The sequence below is a fragment of the Notechis scutatus genome, chromosome 1 (assembly GCF_049901735.1).
Source record: "Notechis scutatus isolate UNSWTSFEM ecotype Mainland chromosome 1, rNotScu1.2, whole genome shotgun sequence".
Taxonomy (NCBI): domain Eukaryota; kingdom Metazoa; phylum Chordata; class Lepidosauria; order Squamata; family Elapidae; genus Notechis; species Notechis scutatus.
Genome location: NC_142009.1, coordinates 72,857,571 through 72,879,386, shown reverse-complemented (window position 1 = coordinate 72,879,386; position 21,816 = coordinate 72,857,571). Strand labels below are relative to the sequence as shown.

Here is a 21,816-nt window from a genome sequence, read left to right as displayed (position 1 = left end):
TAAGTATATCCGGATTGATGGTATTAAAAACCGAGCTGCAATCAATGAAAAGCATACTTATATAGCAATAGCACTTAGACTTATATACCGCTTTATAGTGCTTTCCAGCCCTCTCTAAGTGGTTTACAGAATCAGCATTATTGCCCCCAACAATCTGGGTCCTCATTTTACCCACCTTGGAAGGATGGAAGGCTGAGTCAACCTGGAGCCTGGTGGGATTTGAACTGCCAAATTGTAGGCAGCTGGGCTGCAGAAGTAGCTTGCAGTACTGCACTCTAACCACTGTGCCACAGAGGCTCCAGTATTATATAGCTCCCACTATGCTCCAGATGGTTCAGTGCAACGTGGAGAGCCATGGCAATAGCATCCTCTGTGGATCTGTTATTCCGATAGACAAACTGGTGTGGGTCAAAGTTTGATGGGAGGCAATTTTGTATATATTTTAAGACCAGTCTCTCAAAACACTTCGTAATTATGGGTGTGAGTATCAGGAGAGGGATTTTTGGGAACTGGAGTAATAATGGAAGTTTTGAGACAAGATGGAACAATGGCTTGTGTAAGAGAAAGGTTAAAAATATTTGTAAACACACTTGCGAGCTGGTCAGCACATGCTTTGAGTACTTTCCTAGGTACCCCATCAGGGCCAGCGGCCTTCTTTACATTCACTGCTCTAACCACCTGCTTCACATCATACTCTTGTACTGTGAACAGCTGAGTACCGGTGGTTTGTAAAGGCAGTGTGTTCGAAGACCTACTCAGTTTGAACCGGGCAAAGAAGCAGTTTAATTCTTCTGTCAGTGATGCGTCCTTTTTGATCAATATGGGGTTACCGACCCTGTAATTAGTGATGTGTTTAATTCCCTGCCAAGCCCGTCATGGATCATTATTTGTGAAGTAATACAGTGCCTCAAACACCAAAAATGCAGGGGTCCCTAATAATAAGCAAAATGCTAAAACCTAGTGCCATATTTTTATGTATCTTCAGTGTGGGTATTGAGGATTTTGAACCAATTTCCTCTGGAGTGGAATATCTCATTTTGCTCCAGGCAAATTCAAGGAAAGTATAGGTTGGTTGTGAATAGGATTTGCTAAATATCACAGTAATAACTGTTTAATGGTAAGGCAAAGGCAGACTACTATGCTTAAAAATATCGAGAAACTACATGGGAGAAATTATGAAATAAAAATATCCATTCTGTTGAAGAGAAGGTAAAAGGAAACTAGCATTGGTAGATTTCAACTGTTATTTCAATGTAAAATTACTTAGTTATGGATTTATAATAATTGTTGGAACACTTGGCCTAATCTTCAAGTCAATGACTATAAGTACTTGTAAGTAGTATAAATACAATGTTGGAAAGAAAATATTTATTTTGTTAATTGACTGATCCAATTTTGTTCTGCATTTCCTCAGGAGCTCACAGTAGTGAATAACACAATTGCTTTCTCACAACTTTCCTGTTGAATAGGTTGAACTAAAGAGTGTCACTGTCCCAAAGTTACCTAGCTCCAAGGTTCAGTGAGCCTTTAAATGTAAGTCTCCCCTAACTCTAAATTATAGTAGTATAATATATTGTGGTACAGTATAAGTCACTATAGCAGGGGTGAAATTCAACCACCTGGTAGGGACAATTTGAATCGGTTCGGAGAGGTGGTAGGGACAATTTGAATTGGTTGGCCACGCCCATGCGCCTTCTTCCTTTTAGAGACTGAAGCCCACCAAGTCACGTCCACCAAGCCATGCCCACAGAGCCGGTAGGTAGGGGAAATTTTTGAATTTCACCCCTGCATTATACCCATTAATACTTATCATATTGTGACTTTTAACATTCTAATTAAAACAAATAGGTTCATTCCATATAAACATCTACAAGGAAATATCTACATAAGGTGCCTGTATATTTTCACAAATATGACAAAGTCTGCATTTTTTTTTTAGTAAAAGAAACAAAATTGGGGCAAACTTATAAATACTTAAGTATTGTCAACAAAAAATACGGACTTTTCTGATAGAGGTGAAATACTATAATTTTAAACTATTGACTGAAAAGCAGAGAAGCACCTATTTTGAGAACTTTTTAAAATCGATCAGTTTTAGTCATCAGAAGAAAATTTAAAGCTCCAAGTAGCTGATCATTTTGGAAAAGAGATTTCAGCTTTAGAAGAACTCCTAAAAAAAGTACGCAACTAGTTTTTCTTGGACAGTGACCAGGCCCAAGGCAACAGGAAATAGCAGATGATAACCTCTACAATGGCTCCAAGGAATAATCACAAAGACAGATTGAGTATAGACATCTTTTTAAAAGTTCAATGTTCATTCAAATGTGCTGGATTTTTTTCTGCTCAAAAAGGGTTTTGTTCTGTTCAAAAGAGACTGACCACAATTTAGGCCAAGACTGTAAGCACATTCTGTTTTTAAATTAATGTTATACAACTTTTTTTTAACTATACAGCAGTCTGCCTGTTAAAAATATTAAAACTATCATTTATGTATAAAACCCAGCTCCGGCTCTCTATTCCATTTCTTATTTTAAATACTGAACTTTTTTTTCTTTTCTTTTTTAGGTTTTCAAACCTATGTTTTGTGATGAAAAGTTTCTAGTTGATTAAACAAGCCAGTAAAAGCCATGAAGTTATTTGATTCTGCCCACATAGTTAGAGAAATGGATGTAACCATTTTAAAACACTTATTACAGTATGTAATTCTTCAAATAATGTTACAAAATTTGATTGCTGTTTGATTATCAGACCACCTCATAATCAGTCAGGCATAATCCAGTCATGTTTTAATGCAATGACATTTATAACCATTCCCCCATTTGATCGTAATGTTGGGATTATGCAAGAATGGAAAGGAGTTGAAGGTTAGGGCACAATGCTGCATTTCTCCCCATGGGGTACCTTCTGCAGCCGTTAACTTGAGCAGATGATTATAAAGGTCATACGCTACTCAACTGACATGGAATATAGGTTTTAAAGGGATTTCACATATACAAAGCCACTTCTACTCATTAGGCCTTAGAAGGGGTTAAGGCTGACTTCCCTGTAAAAACTCTTTCACAGAGGCAGCTGTGCTATTGCTCTGTGGCCTTGTGAGAGCCAGAAGAGCTTCATCCAATTGGCACAGCCCTTACATACATTTTAAAGAATTCTTCTAAACAGCCAGTAGATTATTTTTTCTCATTGAGATTGAAACCTCCATTCTAGGCAAGAAATCTCACTGAGCTCGGGGATATTTACTTCTGAGTTATATATAAAGGGACTGCACTGTACATACAAATTAGGGATAATAAAATAAGCCCCTGTAGCAATAGATGCAATCAAAATGACATGTGAAATACTATAACAAAACTAGCTTAATACACATCACTTTAATGAAATAAATTACATATAATTATATGTCTTCATTTGCCTGTTATATACTAAAATAAGTAACATTGAAAACTGTCAAAAGTTGAAAAATGCAGTACATAATAGTGTTTTATTCCAAAAAAATTTTTTAAAATAGCAAATGTGCACTAATTTCAAACCTACCACATAGGGCTGAATATTTTATCGAGATATTCTGAGAGGTTATGCTGAGGACTTCAATGTTAAGTGCAGAAAATCATCTCCCATCTTTGGAAATATACATTGGGTTCAGTGTGACATGGTGAGGAAGAAAATCTATAATTCCTACCTGTCTTTATGATGGATACTGGCTCTCCTCCACCAAGGCTTGCTCTACTGATGGATGGGCTGCTGATATCTGTCCAATAAACCATCTTCTCCAAGCAGTCATAAGCAACTCCAATAACAACTTTATCCTGCATTTTAGACAAACCGTTACAAACTACCATATCACATTTGTAATGCTAAAGAAATGGCTAAGAATATAGTGGCTTGAAAATTCTACAATGGATAGTAAGAGACTAATGAGGAAATTCAAAAGTTAAAGCCTTATATCCTAGTTCTAATCAAATCTGTTTTTGTTTAGCATTTAGGAATCAGTCCAGATGGGTTAATGCTGCCTTCTGGCTTAAGGCAATACCCAAGATCAGAAACAAATTGCATTGCAGCAATAGAAAAGAAATAAGTTGTCACCTAAATCTTGGGACCACCCCTGTAATCCCAGCTAAAAAAAATGAAGTGATAGAACAGTTGAACTATTCTACCTAATAATTCACACTGGGCTATGTTTATTCCATTCCCATTTCTAAAATCCAACCCTACAGCTTGAAAACAAAATGTCACCGAACCACTTAATAATTGTAATTAAGACATAATATTCAATATTTCTTTCTTTTAAGGAAAGATTGTTATTCAGTGGCATGCAAAAGCTCCAAATTTCTGCTCTGTGCAGTTAAAAAGGATTTCATCAGAGCTATGAAAAATCTCAACGTCAAATCTCAAATCTCAAAAAATCTTTAAGTGTCACCATCTGCTAGAATGTGTGAAGTCAATTGTATGGCCCTTTATAAGGCAGGTTCCTATATTTAAGTACCAAATACAAATTATAGATAGATTAGACTTCTGGAAGAATCAGAATACAGAGTCATGAAAGAATAACTATTCTAATTAATATTAATTTGAGCATAAAAATCGATTCCCCTCAATCTTTGTGCTTTAGTACTCTGTCCTTTAGCTGACTGGAAGTTACTATCTTTATATTGCTCTTCTTCTCTTCTCCATATCCACATTTGTCATTCTAACACCTGTTGTCATTGAAACAATACTACAATCAACCAAATTTCCTGGCACTATTTAATTAGCCTCTCAACTTAAAAAAAAAGATATGTACAAATGTGGCATGAGTGTATAATTAGAGTACTGGGAATTAAGGGAAAATGCAGCTTTGGTTGAACATGCAGGATCAATGATTTCTATTACCTTTTCAAAAAAAAAAAACAATGCTAAACAACCCATTCAGAGGATCTAAACTATTTTAAATGATTAAGACCTTACTACACAGCAAGAAACTCAGAGTAATTGTAGAAGAAAATGGGAGATTAGGGAAATATTCAGTTCAGACACTGAGAAGAGATTAAAAAAAACCTGTGACAGAATATAGACACTGACCACTTTATAGGAAATTATCAGGCAATTATAATATTTACAGTAGAAATGTAGAAATCAAGAAAGGAAGTACTTGGGAAGAATCTTATATGTCCCATAAATTTTTATAGCTATCTACAAAGGCAATTAAACTCCAAGAGTCCCAAACAATGGAAACTTTATAGGAGACCCAAACTTGCTTAGAAAGCTAATAAAAATTAGCTTTAATTAAAAGCTCCACATAGAGTAAATTTGTTTGTAAAAGTTTGGCCTGATTATCTCAGAAGCAAGGAAACTTATAAAATACAATGCTTCAGAAACATTTTATGAGATCTCTGCCTTTAACCACAAATTACAAATAAAAATGCATGCCATATATTTTTTTAAGATCAGGGTTTAAAAAATATACTAGACACAAGGTTAAGTCTAGCCATTCAATATAGAATTGCTCCTAGCCGTGGACTGGAGAGGCATTCTTCAAGCCATAGAAATAGAGAAATGGATAACAAAGAAGATTGCTGAGATAACTGCTTTAATTAGAGATAGGACACTGTCTAGATTTAAGGATGATTGGAAACTCCTTATTGATTTTTTTTGTGAGAAACAGAAAAAAAAGAATATATGGTTTTGAAGATTAGAATAAAAACAATAGATTATAGAGAAAATGTAAAAAGTCAAGAAATGCATCATGTTTTTGGTATACTTACTGGTACATACAGCAAAGCTTTTGCATCTGATTTCCTCATAACATTCCCCTCCAGAGGGACATGGTCAATCTTCCCACTCTGAGCAATGAGTAAGTGGCTTCCTGGAGGCAGGGGAATTGCATCTGGTTTTACTGAGGGTCCAATGGTAACAGGAGGAGCAACTGTGCCCAAACCTTATTGACCAATAATATAAAACACATATTATCAGGTTACTCAAAGACAAAACTTACCATATCTACAAGGCCAGGTAATCTTTCTGATACCGTACAAGTCTGGCAATTTAGCACATTTAAGGCATTGCTACAATACATACAACAAGAGATTGCAATTTGGTGCATTGTTATTTGAGATTTAGGTCCAATGACCTTAGCTGCCCTAGTCTCAGATTGCAATGCATGTCTCCACCACAAAAAGTGATCAGATTCTAAATACAAAATTTAATGATGATTATACCACTGTATACATGCATCATCAAACATGCACACATACAACCCTCTAGCATATAAATGTTCATTGCACTTCTTGCTTAAGAGATGCAGCCATTAAAAAACAAAGGTAGCCAATCCACATATTCATGTACAATCCTGAAAATGTCAACTCATAAAACATTTCTATGCCTTTTTTTAGATTTGCCATGAACAGAAGGGGGGGAGAATTTGAAAGAGCAGTGCAGCAGTTAAAATCGAAAGTGCATTCCATTCTTATCTTGCAAAGATTATAACTAAGCTACCAGAGTTTCTGCTGTGCAAATTCCTAATTGGAGAACGTGAATTATGATACACCCAGAGGGGTGGGGGGGAAACCAGGGTCAAGGGTGACAGTGAATTATGTGTCTCAGAATTCGCTGCATACAAGTCATGCCGACATGGTCACTCCTAATAAATCCTTTGAAGTTTTAAAGCTTGGCTCGAGGCTCATGATTTAATTAGGGCAACTGCCAGAATCCTGGCAGAAAACTTATTTTATTTCTCTTACAGTTGATGATTGATTGATTGATTGATTTATACACACACACACATACACACACACAAAGCAATAAACTTTAGGTCCAAAGTTACATTTCTGTGATCTCAATCATGCATTACTAACAATATTAAAATCATCCAACAACCCAGAATAACCAAGAAGCACGCTCTTCCCCAACCAACGTCCACTTCTTAGACATCCCTGGGAGAAACACAGGGAATCAAGTGATGAAATGTGCATTATGATATCTCAATAAACATCACATGTGTTACATGTTTGCGTCTGACATCAGCAAGCAAGGCCAAAGAATCAACGTTTGATATATGATGTGTCAATACATGTTTCATCATTGTGGTTTGTACCAGGGACCTATGCTTTCATTTTCTGTTACCAACCAGGGAATTGCTTTTGAACCTTGGCAACTTTAAGATGTGTGGGCTTCAAGAGGAACTCCAACTCCAAGAGGAATTCTGATAGTTGAAGTTCACGCATCTTAAAGTTGCTAAGGAAAACACTGAACTAGGGTAAAATGCAGTATTGACTGGAAAATGTATCCAAAATGTTTCATGCTGGCAATGTTTTATATTCTACTGCAGTTTCTATTATTGGAAATACAAATTATAAAATAAAACCAGATAATTCAAATCACATTTATAGTATAAATGTACCTTTCATTTAATCACAGAACTTTGATATACAAATAACTGCAAATATCTCAAATTCGTACATATTCATACTTCTTAGTTGAGTTATAAGTAAGAATAGGCAAAATCTACATGAAGAAAAATTATTGCACTAACTTATTAACTTAGAAGCAACTTACATGGAGGCTGGATACCTGGGCCACTTCTAGTACCATCCATCTCATTACCATCTCTGTCTACACACCAGCAGTAGCCAGTGCTAGGATGGCACTGGGTTGGCAAGTAATTCCCATAGATATCACATTGGGGAATAAATTGACCAATTGGCCTATGTCCTCTTGGGCCCAAAGCCAGAATTTGTTCTTGTTCTCTTTGACATTTGGTCTTCTCTACTTCTGTAATAAAAAGAAGAAGAAAATGTAAAAATTCTTTAATTTTATTTCTATTAGGTCAGAAATACCCAAGCCCGTATTCTACCCACACGAGTTCTTCAAAATCAGCTGGAATCCATACAGATCGAATCAGAAATGGCTGATGATCTGTCATTTTAGACTACTGTACTCACTGTATGTTTAAAATTGCAGTGAAGAGATACAAACTTCTTTTTTCTTTACACAATATGCATTTAAACTTTGGATTCACTACACAAGGAAGTCATGGGGGTCAATGGTTATTAGCTTTCGTCGTTGTGCGACAGTTTCTGAAGGCCATCTGCTGGCTTCCTCGTGGAGTCTGTAAGAACAGACTGCTGGGCTCAATGCATCAGAAAACCAATCCAGCAGTACCTTGCTTATGTCTTTACCCTTTCTCTTTTTCTGGAGGAATAGTGTGTCTAAACTATCATTGGCTTCTTTTGGGTTTGGGGGGAGCAGAATAAAACCAATGGTCATTTTTTCCACAGCTGTAAATAATATATTTGAATAAATTAAATGCAGAAAACATTTGAACTGTGAAGATACTCAAGACAGATAGAGATCCAGTAAGTCTATTCCTATGCTCTTAACTATGCATGCCCTAAAGATATTTAGATGAAAAGATCCTAGCAGCCTAGCTGTATATTCTACAGATGTAATCCAACCCTTCTGGAGGATATCAGGTGGAGTTAGATTGGTGTAAGATGAATCCTCCTTCTCATAGCTCTGGGAGGCAACATGTCATTTTAAAGTGATATTCTTAAGAGAAGTTCAAAGGAAAGTTAATGAACCCTTCAATATTAGGAAGTTATATTTGAAATCCATTCAGTTTTATTTCTGTTACAAAGCATTACCAATATAATGCAAAACTTTTTTTTACCAGCAATTCATTTCATTTGTGAAGGACAACACACTTTAACAGTTGTTGAATGATGCGTAGTGATAATAGCCTCTAGCCAGAGTGTCTGAGTTTGTTTCTATATGGTAAATAAAGTCCATGAAGAAAAAGGGGTGTCAGAATTCAGACAGCTGTTTCTTTTTGAAATCAAACAATGGAGTGTGAGGATATAATGAATTATAGACACTCTTAGTACTTAGTACTTTTTAGAGCACTACTCTTACCTCAGTATCTCTTTTACTGGCAAGCTGGCTATGTCCTGAAGAGATGCAAAACTCTGCAACTTCTTCAAAGAATGAATTTGCTAAATGAAAATAATTTCTGCATTGTACAAAAAAATATTGTTGCTTAAGTTTAAAGATGCAGAAAGCTGTCTTAAAATATCACAGCTGTAATAATGTTGAAAAACTATAAAAAGGGTAATAGAAGTATTGAATATGACCTTGTAGTTCTATCTTACAGCTATATATATCAGAACTGGATGGCTGTCATTTCACTTTTTTAACTACAAGGAGCAATAATTTGGAACAGACAACAACAGATCTGAAAAAAGAGCAAAAAAGCAGTATCAAATAATTATACCTTAATCAAAGCTTGATTAGTCACAGTATGCAAAATGTAATTGCTGCCCATTTGCTATTCCATGGAACTACTCTTTTAGCGTCTGCACTTTAAAAATGTTTTACATATTATTCTGAAGGTTTACCTTGTGATACACAGTGGAAGCCATCTCCATGATAACCTGCTTTGCATTGGCAGCTGAAGGACCCTGGACTGTTGTAGCAGACAGCATCTGGATGGCAACGGTTCGATTGACATTCATCTACATCTATTATTTTTATAAGAGAAGAAGAATACAGGATTTAAGGCTCTTCCATGCAGTATCTTATTGTAAATTCTCTGCAAAATATTTGAGTCTGCAACCCCATGCTCCTTTCTGTGCAGTGAATCAGGACACAGTGCCTACTGAATCAAATATCAAATTATTTTTTTGATAATTCACAAGCAACGTTTATGCACATAGATTGAGAGCATGCTAAATGGTTCCAAGATAGTTGTAACTATCTTAATCACCAATTAAGGTGCTTTAAAGAGGAAAAAATGTACAAAGTTGGAATATACCAGTATCCCATGCATCTCATATATAGATATATAAATGAATAAATTGTCAATGACACAGTAAATTCAATGGGATTCAAATATTAGAGAAAAATGTAATTTTTTCCATCAACATAAAATATGCATTTCTAGTAATAGAATGATATTCTCAACCAGATTATTTTATAATTGTTAGTATTTGCTATTTGCATGCAAATCCTGAATATTCTAGATGGAATCTGTGAACTTTTGATAAGTGCATACTCTTAATAATTGGTTATTTCTGCCTTTTTAGAATTTCTGAAGATATATTTGTAATTAATAATATTTTAATACAAACTTTCCTTGCATAGCATTGCTCACATTTGCTTTCAAAATATTAATATAAAAATAACTTTTAAAAAATATGAATTGTAGACTATTGGGCCCCAGCAATTAAAAAAAGTTTCTTTTGGTTCATTTCACTTTTTTAAAAAAGTTATTTTCTTCAGCATGTAAAAAATATTATGATAAAAGGATTGAACACAATTACCATGCAACAGAATTGCATAAAGACCAAAACGAACAAAGAGGAAAGGGAGCGATGCTATCCCTCACCTATGCAGGAACGTCCATCTCCAGAAAACCCCGGAATACATGCACAGATATAAGAAGATCCACCGGAGTAGATGCAGCGGGCACGTTGCGGGATATCACATGTGTGCGAACCCATCAAACAGTGATTCACTACACGGTCAACAGCTGTAAATCAGATATCCATAGGCAAAAAATGTTAAAGTTTAAGCTTTTTCTTTAAAAAAAAGGGGGGGATTCTGGAGATGCTGAAAACTGAGGGAAAAAATGAGTACTGTAGATTTTTTAAAAGTAATCTTTCCATGCTTTCCATGTTTTCAAGGTATTGTTGACTTTATACCTTAGATCAGTGGTTCCCAACCTTTTTGTCGCCCCGCACCCCTAAAGAAATTTCACTCGAACCTCGCACCCCCTGGAATAAAATTTCACTCGAACCTCGCACCCCCTGGAATAAAAATGCCAACATATAGCCAATATCCTATTATTTACCTGGACTTTTTTTGCACCCCCTGGAATATCGTCTCACACCCCCAGGGGGTGCGAGCACCCCAGGTTGGGAACCCCTGCCTTAGATGTTGCAAAATTTGGGAGAAATCATAAAAACACTGACTAGCCAAATTGTTACTTAGAAGAATAAAGTGTGTTGTGGCATCTAGCTGGTACCCATGTCACCAATACTCTGTATTTATTTGTTTTCTAGTGTTTATCAGATATATTTGGGTTTCCTCCCTGTCAGTCTTGCAGTTTATAGATAGAGATGCTAGAGTCATCTTTTGGTTTAGCTGCTTCATTTTACCAAATCCTGGCCACATTTCTTGCATTCTGCTTTTTCTCAAACACAGATTCTCACATTCATGGTAGCTTTTCCCACCAGTTAGTTCATTATGTTATACAAAATTACTTGGTGTTTCACTTCTCTACAATTCATAGCACAGTTCCATAGTTTCTGCTTGTTTGAGCCAATAGTCAAGATGGCAATCTCCAGACATTAAGAAAAAGAAGCATGGCAAGTTTTATTTGTCTCATACTTCTAGCCTGCTGATTTGTCATTAACAGGACTAGGAGATCTCAGAGAATCCAACATTTGCCATTCATAATGTGTTAATTTACTTTTTAAATTATCTCATCTTCCTTTTCCCATGACATCTGGGCATGAATTTTCAGACAGTATTCATTTCTGCTTGAAAATGAATGTGGAAAAAGGAGAATGTTGGCTATATCTTACATAATAAAACTTGAAGAAGAGAAAAAACACCAAAGATGATAGCCATTAGTGTGTGTGTGTGTGTGTGTGTGTGTGTGTGTGTGTCTGTACCAGTACTAGCATTTACTCAAAACCATTCCAATAGCGTTTATCACCAGTTACTGTTTTGCATCTGGGGAAGACAGACAGATAGATATTCACACAGTACATAGAGCACAATTTTATAACCTATTTTTGCTCAAATATATTTTGTGACAGCAGCTACAAAGTGGAATATGTTTTTGAAATTCTGCAGTATTGCGTGCAGCATTAAGATCCTGGAAATTAATTAACTATATATCATTCAATACATAATCAAAACCTCAAATGCAGCACTTTTTTAACATAATTGCTGGGTAGCAATGGCTCCATGTGGAGAAACAAAAAAACCATGAAAGGGCTCTTTGCAAACTCTGTTGCTTATACAAAGAATGATTTACTATCTTATGAAAATTTAAGCAACCGATGTCCCAGAATTTCAATTTGGCAACTGACTATAGTTGCAACTCAGTGAGATATTAAAATGTTGGCAGATTAATGAGTTTTAAACAAATACAGAACATTTCCAAACTGAATAGTCATCACTAAGTGAAGTCATTTGGGAATTAAATTGTCTCTAAAACATGAGAGAAACTATACTATGAAATGATACATTCTTTTTAAACTCTAAAAATCTTCATCCATACTGTAAAATATCCAAAGGCACATTGAACCTCACTTAATTTTTTTTACTATAAAACAATTTTCCATTTAAAATAATTAAGTAATCACATAAATATATTCTATAATTAATTAATAATGAAATCAACTATTATTTCCAAAATATTTTGTATGACACTGGCAACAAATAAGGCTAAGGAAAATATATAGTGCATATAACACAGTTTTCACTCCTCCTGCAATTCTCCATGACTTCTGGTAAAAACTGACATATTCTCCAAATAAGACAACATTGTCTGAGTTTCCTATACAATACTGCAAAGCCTATTTACCGTATTGCCGGCGTATAAGGCGACTTTTTGCCCTGAAAAACATGCCTCCAAGTGGGGGGTCGTCTTATACGCCGGTAAGCGTTGTCACCGGTGCAAGAGCGACGGGGCGGAGCTCCGCAACTTGCGAAGCCCCTTCAAGCCCAGCCGGAGTCTCTCTTCCTCCTCCTCCCACCCACCCACCCACCCACCCTCCGCCCGGCTCGGGCGCTGCGAGGCCAATCTGGAGGTGGGGTGGGGTGGAGCGGAGAGTCTCTGGCGGGGCCGCTTCGCCCAGCTAGCCCGAGCCGCGTAATGGCCCGGGGAGTGGGGGGGAGAAGGTGGTGGGGGTGGACTGTGGCACCCTCCTTCTGGGCAGCGGGCGGGGGGGCGGCAATTTGCTCCTCCCGCTTCTCCCTCCCTCTTTGAAAGACCGGGAGGGCTGTGCTTGGGCGGGGGGTGTCCTCGGGAAGTTCCTGATGGGACCCCACTGGGCAGGGCCACCCGGCTCCCGAGCTGCTTTCAGGGTCCCCTTGGGAAGAAAAGGGTCCGGTGGGCGGTGGAAGAAGGCGAGCAACCTCCTCCCGCCCCTGTCCCGTCCCTCCTCTTGTCCCCTCCTCCCCTCCCGCTTAAGAGAGAAAGATCCGCCTCCCTGCACCGAGCTGCCACCCGGCGCCGCGTCTCCCGGCCAGCGCGCGCTTGCGACTTGGAACCGGCCAAGCGACTTTAAAACCGGCGGAGGCCAGAGATAGCCGGAATTACCCTCCACACCACACCACACACACACACACACACACAGAGAGAGAGAGAGTTGGCAGCTGTCCATCCCCACCCTTGGAGTCCCGATGGCACGCACGCGGGCTGTCACAAAGAAAGGGAGAGGAATTGAGTGCCAGCCTGAGAAAGGCGAAGCTGCCTCTCTAAAGCATTTTGGTGGCTTTGTAAGTTTGGGGAAAGGGGCAGGGGTGTCAATCAAGAATTATATCCAGAATACCCCAAGTGTTACAACTTACCTTATTTGCCGGCGTATGAGATGACTTTTTGCCCTGAAAAGCATGCCTCCAAGTGGGGGGGTCGTCTTATACGGCGAGTATATAACAAAACTATATTTTGAGTGGAAATGTTGGGGGCTCGTCTTATACGCCCAGTCGTCTTATACGCCGGCAAATACGGTAACTGTTTTCCTTTCCTTCAGAGCTATGTATCTATTGGGCCTGATTCCTGGTGACCAGATGGACAAATGATATAATTTCCACTTGTACTGAGTTATAGCCCATAGTATTTCCAAGGTCAACTAGAGATTTTGACTCCACATCCTTTAATCCAGAGTATGTTTCTTTTCCTCTACTTCTCTCAACTTGGGCAGGCATAATAGTTTGTTATGTCAATCAGCTCAAATCATACTCCAAAAGTCTGTAAGTTTCTGCTTGAAGCAGTCAGTTTTATTTAGTCCAAGACCATTTCTTTTTTATTTATTTATTTATTAAACATTTATTTGACATACATTTAAAACAGACAAATCAACATATATATATTTGTTTTCTTAAGTTTTCACGGGTACTTACATGTATGGTATTCAGCTTTGCTTGGGTATTTTCCCACGACATTATAGTTGTGCTTTTAAAGTTGTAGCAACGTTTGGCAGAATCTCAACTGCCATCATCAGGCTTCTGTATTGTGTTCGTCGGCGAGACACAATGCAAAGCCTGATGATGGCAGATGAGATCTGCCAAAACATTGCTACAACTTTAAAAGCACAACTATAATGGCGTGGGAAAATACCGAACAAAGCTGAATACCATACACACACACACACACACACACACACACACACACATATATATACATTTTACAGCGTATATTGAGCAAGGGTTAACTTTTTTTTCTTTATCTTTATCATTGACGTGATCTGCCTTGTTACAATAACTCCTTCGTTCTTTTAATGTTTTGATTTCTCTATATAGTTTATAATTAAATGCACGTCTTCTGTCATTTCCATAACTTATCCAAATATCAAATATTACCTTTTCTTTAACCAATCATAACAAATGTTCCATATTTCATAATAGTCACTATCTTGTTTATTTTTTAACAGTTTGGTTAGGCTATCCATCTCAGCACATTCATGTATTTTTTTAATTACCATGTCCTCTGAAGGAATGAAAGACAGTTTCCAGTTTTGTGCATAGGTTATTCTGGCCACAGTTACGATGTGCAAAATTAAATATTGATATTTTTTTCTCCATCTTTAAATCTATCATACTTAGCAGAAAGGTTTCGGGTTCAAGTTTTAAATTTTATTTTGTTATATTTAAAATCCAATTTCTAATATTTCTCCAAAACTTCTGAGCACATGGGCAAGTCCACCACATGTGAAAATATCTTAGCCAGTCTCGCAGGAGGTAGGTGCCAAAGCCTATGTGAGAGGTTTAACTATTGCTTATAGTATTAAAAAGAATAAAGAAAAAAGACAGCAACAAAACATATGGAGGGAGAAACTGAAAGATTTGGAAATAAGTAGACAAAAGGACCCAAACAATTCAAACATTAAGAAAGAAATTGATCTGGTAAAACATAAAATAAATTTAAATGTACAGGAAGATTTGGCCTGAAAAATTAAATTAGCAAAACAAAATTATTTTGAAAACGCAAATAAGCCGGGGAGGTGGTTAGCCCATAAAATTAAAAAAGAACAAGAAAAGAGAATGATCGTAGCTCTCCAAGATCAGGAAGGGAAATTATGCATGCAGACCCAAGAAAAGAAAGAAATTGCTAAGGAGTTTTTTATGAAATTGTATAAACAGGAAGAAATACCAGAAGAATTTATTGATCAATATTTGAATGAAAAGAACCTGCCTGAAATTACTGGTGAAGAGAAACAAAATTTGAATAATAAAATATCTATAGAAGAAATTAGGAAGGCAATTGGAACACAAAAAGCAAATAAGACCCCTGGCCCAGATGGAATTCCTTTGGAATTCTATAAGAAATTCCAAGAAACAATAGAGGAGATATTGGCGGACTTGTACAATGAAGCCCTGGAGAACGCTAACATGCCTAAATCATGGTTGGAAGCATATATTACCCTTATTTATAAATAACAATCAGACCCACAAAAAATTCAAAACTATAGACCAATATCACTTTTAAATGTAGATTACAAAATAATGGCTACAATATTGGCGGAAAGAGAGTATTAAGTAGAATTATCCACACTGATCAAAATGGCTTCCTCCCCCATAGGCAAATAAAAACAAATACAAGAACCATTATGGATATATTAGAATATTATGAAGTGCACTCAACCAAGACAATGGCATTGATACTTTTAGACGCCCAGAAGGCTTTTGACAACCTGAATTGGAACTTCCTTATTAAACAACTGATAGGCATGAAATTTGGTGAAAATTTTATAGGATTTATTAAGACAATTTATAACATGCAAACTGTAAAAATATTAATAAATGGGGAAAATACAGATACCATAAAGATAAATAAGGGAGTAAGACAAGGCTGCCCCCTAGCTCCTCTATTGTATATATTGGCAGAAGAGACTCTCTTAGCACAAATTAGGCAAAAACAAGAGATTAGAGGACTAAAAATTAAAAAAGAGGAATATAAACTCCAGGAATTCACTGATGATATGGCATTTTTATTAGAAGAACCCTTAGAAACAAGCCCTATACTACTAAGAGAAATAAAAGAATATGGAAAGGTGGCAGGGTTAAAAATTAATAAAGAAAAAACAAAAGTGTTAACAAAAAAACTGTACAAAGGAACAGAAGGAAGAACTAGCAAATAAATTAGGTATGCAGGTGGTAAATAAAGTAAAATACTTAGGGATCTGGTTGACTGCTAGATGTTCGTCGATTAAAAAAGATAACTATGGTAAGTTAATAACGCAAATAGTTAAAGATTTAGATAATTGGGCCAAACTGCAGTTATTGTTATTGGGACGTATTTCGACAGTAAAAATGAATATTTTACCAAAATTGTTGTTCCTGTTTCAGACAGTGCCAGTCAAGTTGGAAAAGAACTTTTTTGTAGAATTAAACAAATGTATATCTAAATTTATATGGCAGAGGAAAAAACCCAGAGTGAAATATAAACTATTACAGGATGCCAAGAAAAAGGAGGATTTGGCCTTCCAGATTTTGAATTATATTATGATGCTGCTATAGTAAACTGGCTTAAGGATTGGGTTAAATTAGAAAATAGAAGGTTATTAGTATTAGAAGGTTTTGATCTCCAACTTGGCTGGCATGCCTTCATGTGGGATGGAAAATCTAAACAACATTCATATTTCCAAAGGCACCATGTAAGAAATGTGTTGTTCAATATCTGGGGAAAGATTAAAAAAACCCACTACCCAAAGGTTCCATTGTGGCTCTCTACACTGGAAGCAGTCACATATCCAAATCTATTGGATTATGAAAATATTGTCAGGTATAAAGATTTACTATATGATACTGGAGAGCTTAAAAATGGGAACCAAATACAAATTCAAGGAAAGGAGATAGCATGGTGGCCCTTTGCACAAATACAAACCCATTATAAAAAAGATAGAGAACAATTTGGCTTTAATATGATCCCACAAGAATTAGATAAAATATGGCTAGGAGAGGAAAAGAAAACAATTAATAAAACATATAAATATCTTTTGGATTACAAATTAAAAGAAGAAACAGTCACAGAATCTATGATAATTTGGACTAAAAATGTAGGTCATAGTATTGAATTAGATAAATGGGAACACATCTGGCAAACAAATTACAAATTAACCATGTCAGTCTCGTATAAAGAAAACCTATATAAAATGGTTCATAGTCCAAGACCATTTCATTGGATACTTTTTGTAGCCAATGGTACCAACTTCAGGGATGTAATTCAAAGGCATCCATCTTCCTTTTTTGCTGGCAAACACTTCTTCAGAGTTTGAGGTTTTTTTTCCTTGCTTAAAATATCTTTGCCTTTCATATCATTTATCTTAATATCACCTTAATATCATCATATTAATCTCACTTTACTTCAGGATGCCATCTATCAATATTCTCATTCTTTATTGCTGCTAAGTATAAAGATTAAATCATTATTTCACTTATATTCTCCATTATCTATTTTATCGTAAACGCTTAGCACGTTTCTTTTGAGGAAATTTCCCCACTTTCCGCGCCCCTTCAGTGTTCCTTCTGCCTGCCGCCGCCTGCCTGTTTCTGGGTTTGGGGCAGCTGGCTGAGAATAACTTTCCTTTACTCCCGAGCTGTTCCGATCAACCATAAGGGGGGGGGGGGGGGGGGGGGGCGAAGGGGGGGGGGGGGGGGGGGGGGGGGGGGGGCGTAGGGGGGGGGGGGGGGGGGGTGAGCGGCGCGGAGGGTTCTTTAGCAGTTCGTGCTGGTGGAGGCGAGACCTGAGAGAGCTGAGCCGAGAGCGGCGGGGTTGCCTCCTCCTCCCTTCTTTCTGTTTGTCCCCGATCCCAGCAGGGGGGGGGGGGGGGGGGGGGCATTCACCGGTTCGGGGGGGTTAACTATCTGATCTGAGGTCAGAGGTAAGTAGCTCTAAACATCGTTCTATTCCCCTTTTTTAAGATCTTAAGCAAAATGTTGCTTGTATGTACACTGAGAGCTTATGCGCTGGAGACGAATTCCTTGTGTGTCCAATCATACTTGGCCAATAAAGAATTCTAAATTCTAAAAAAAACCTAATTTACACATTCTCTTGCAGGTTCTTACTTTTAATCTCAAAGCCACCCAGTTTCTTCTGAAATCTTTTGACACAGTTAGCTCTTTTACTGTCTTTTCTCTTGCAGCTTTAAACAGTCCAATGGGCATTTTCACTTGCACCACGGGTTTTCCTATATGATAGTAGGTACTGCCTCTGGTTATGTCACTTATAGCGGAATAGTTTCTGAACTTTCACATGCTGTCTCTTGAAATGTTTTTGTCATTCTATAAAGCTATTTCTAAATGGCTTCGGTATTGTCTGTCTACTTTTTTTTTGCATTCATTTGCCTCTTTTTCATTTCTTCTCTGCTTTCTCTTTAATAATCCTATCTTAGTTGTAAATTTTCTTCTGATTTTCTTATAAAACAGCTCTCTATTTCTTTAGCTTTTTTCTTTCATTCCTTTGAGTTCTTAATTGAGACTTATTCCCTTGTGCTTTCTTGTTTACACTTTAAAATGCTACATTCAGTCATTGTACAACTTTTATCCTCTGTCTCTTCCCTGACTATAACAATAGCATCTTTTGATGGGTACTTGGATCCTTTCCTCTTCAAATATTTCCCCCCTCTTTGTTTTTTTCATTATTAAGTGCAGCTGCTCAGATTCACTTTTGCATAAGCTAAGGATAGCAGATCTGTTCCTTATACTGATCTTATCTTTTGACTGTACGTTCTTGAGGTCATACCTTTCTGATATAACTTCTGGAAAAACTGGAAACAATTTTCCCCTTAGAGAGTAGACAGCTATAACTCTGGGAACAAAGGAAATCAGCTTTAAAAGAAAAGAGAAAAACTATGTGCAGAGAGTGAGAAGGTTGAGTAAGAAGTGGGAAGAACTCTGGACACCAGTAACTAATAGATAGTGCAGTGTAATAGAAGTTTATCTAATTAATAGAAGTTTATCTAATTAACAGGAAGAAAAGATTCACAACATTTGAAAGAGAGGATTATCATAACAAGTGGCGTTACCTTCTACTTTAGCGATAGAAGAGGGCTGGAAATTCCTATTGCGTTTCTAGGATTCTGTATCAAATTCCTAATTCTTATACTAAAATTCCTGATTGAAGTCTGTGTAATTCTTGATCATGTCCTGCTGAATGGGGCTTGACAGTATAAAACACTTCAATTGACAAGAAGTATTTTTTAAACTATTGCAGTTATTTGTGGCTCCTCAAAAAATTGAGCCATTTTAAGACCCAAATTATTTCGGGTGCCAGGCATAAATGGGGCAGAATGTCTAGGATGTTATATCCCTTTCTACCTCCTTATACAGGGAGTTCTCAACTTATGACTGGTCACTTAGCAATTGTTCAAGGTTACAATGGATTCTTACAATCCATTTTTTTCCTCAAGATATTTTATACTTTATTTTCTAGAATCAATCAATGTTCTTTTAAAAAAATAATATCAAAAGTACAACAAAGATATCCACAAATATCCACAATTGTTATACATCATCCTGCTGACACTGGGCAGATTTCAGAAGGATCCAATGTAAAACAACTCTTATTGAAGGAGGGAAGGCAGAAATATCATAGATGCATACAATTACATCTTTAATATCACATCACTACCGTATTTTTAGCAAGGCTTGCTGATGGCCTACTTCCAGTTCCCTTTTTTTTAGAAGGTATTTCACGAACAGGAAAAAAAGCAGAGAAACAGCAAAAACCAATACTGACGTGTTCAGGTAATTAAGACAAAATGTGACATGTATGCTCATGATGTCTTACTAAACCAGAGGCAGATCCACAAACAAACAAAACACGGTGAAAAAACAATTTTAAAGTGCTGACATCTGTAAACACAGATCACATGATTGCATTTTGGGCACTGGGCAACCAGTTCATTTTTATGGCTGTTTGCAGCATCCCATGGTCACAGGACAATATCTTTCTACATTTTTTTGCTAGTTCCCAGCATTTACTCCCAGTTTTTGGCAAAAAACTGTCATTGGATAATATGGCTTCACTTAACAACCACCCCGAAAAAGTTTGTAAAATCAGGCAAGGCCAGATAGTGACCTATCTTAACAACTATAATGACTGTAATTCCAGGCTCAATTAGGTCTTTAAGTCAAGGACTATGTATATACAAAATACAAGTTGCCTTATACTGCAACTAGCTCAGTATAGTCTGCACTAAATCCCAAAACTATCTCCAGATTTCAGAGGATTTTTTTTTTACTTCCCTCCCCTTTACTAGAGATACAGTTAACTAAACAATTGCATTTGGCAGGGAGAAAGAAATAATAATAATTAAAGACATGCCTAGCTACAGCCAAGCACTGAACTTTCTTCCAAACAGATGTTGAAGCTACTAAAATATAAGAAAGGAAATGTTTAATACAGCTGCTTGGCAGACAATAAAAATTTTATCAGACTAAAACTTTAGAAACCTTATCACATTACATGCCTTCACTATAAACTATCCAGCCTCCTTTTATTAAAAGTTTAATCTTAAGGCAGCCACAGTTTTATGTCTCTCCTCTTTCTTCAATACGCTTCATTAGGACATTTTAAATATAGCAAATGATTTATTCAGTAAAGGTTAAAAAGACACTTCACCATGGATTCTGCTGGGATCACATCTGGATGCTTTTCTACTAGGGGAAACAAGATAGAACAGATGTTTTTAGCTATGAAATCCAAGGCTGTATTAATTTTCCCCACTTAAAAAAATAAAAAAGGGGCACAGGTATTGGCTATACTTTTTTACATGCATTTGTTGATTGAGCACCTTCCATTTTCTATTATTTACATGTAAAAATCTCCCAGGTTCTCTTTGCCAAATGTCCTTATCTTCTCTAGCGCTACTGGAATGACCCAAAACCACATAGCAGAATGGGGTATTTTTACACATAAATGACAGCAGAACAAAGACCATAGTCATCTATAAGAGGCGCAAGGGGAATGTAACTGTAATAAAATGTTTTGCAATACAATTTCTGTCCTTTATGTACCTGTGTAAATGGAAGCATGGCAGGATGGAAATTGTATCCTGAAAGGTACACAATGCCCCAGATTAAGAAACCAATGCCATAGAGGTGAGGGCTACATTTATTGTACAGGTAGTCATCGCTCCAAAACCCTAATTGGGACTACATTTTTCTTTGCTAAGCAAAGCAGACATTAAGCAAAATGTCACATGACTGCACTGCCTAGCAACAGCTATTCCACTTGTCTTTGTTGTGGCCAATAGGCTGGGATTGCACACATCGTTGTTAGTCCCAAAGGTGCTTTACAAGAGGCAACTGGACTTTCTAGTTTTTCTTTGAAGACATTTCACTTCTCATCCAAGAAGCTTCTTCACTTTTCAGCTTCTCGGATAAGAAGCAAAACGTCCTCAAGGAAAAACCAGAAAGTCCAGTTGCCTCTTGAAAAAGCACCTTTAGGACAACCATGATCTGGATGACTGAGAACCACCATAGATATACACCATTGTTAGATGAGGACCTCATGCAATACTCACCTCCACTTCAATTCTCTACCCTCTTCTGCCCTTTTGGTCACCCAACACTCCACCATCTATGCCTGCCATCACCCACCACTTC

At 37.0% G+C, this 21,816-nt stretch overlaps 1 protein-coding gene across 1 annotated transcript in view; it reads right to left on the bottom strand.

Annotated features, from left to right (window-relative positions):
* The window catches only part of NID1 (nidogen 1), a 59,290-nt gene that overhangs the window by 11,264 nt on the left and 26,210 nt on the right, over positions 1-21,816 (bottom strand). The window contains exons 11-15 of the mRNA XM_087967621.1: positions 10,358-10,501; positions 9,369-9,491; positions 7,531-7,746; positions 5,742-5,914; positions 3,680-3,806 (exon numbers count right to left, since the gene is read on the bottom strand). Of these exons, the coding sequence (XP_087823747.1) occupies positions 3,680-3,806; positions 5,742-5,914; positions 7,531-7,746; positions 9,369-9,491; positions 10,358-10,501 (783 nt within the window). The remainder of the gene's footprint in view (positions 1-3,679; positions 3,807-5,741; positions 5,915-7,530; positions 7,747-9,368; positions 9,492-10,357; positions 10,502-21,816) is intronic.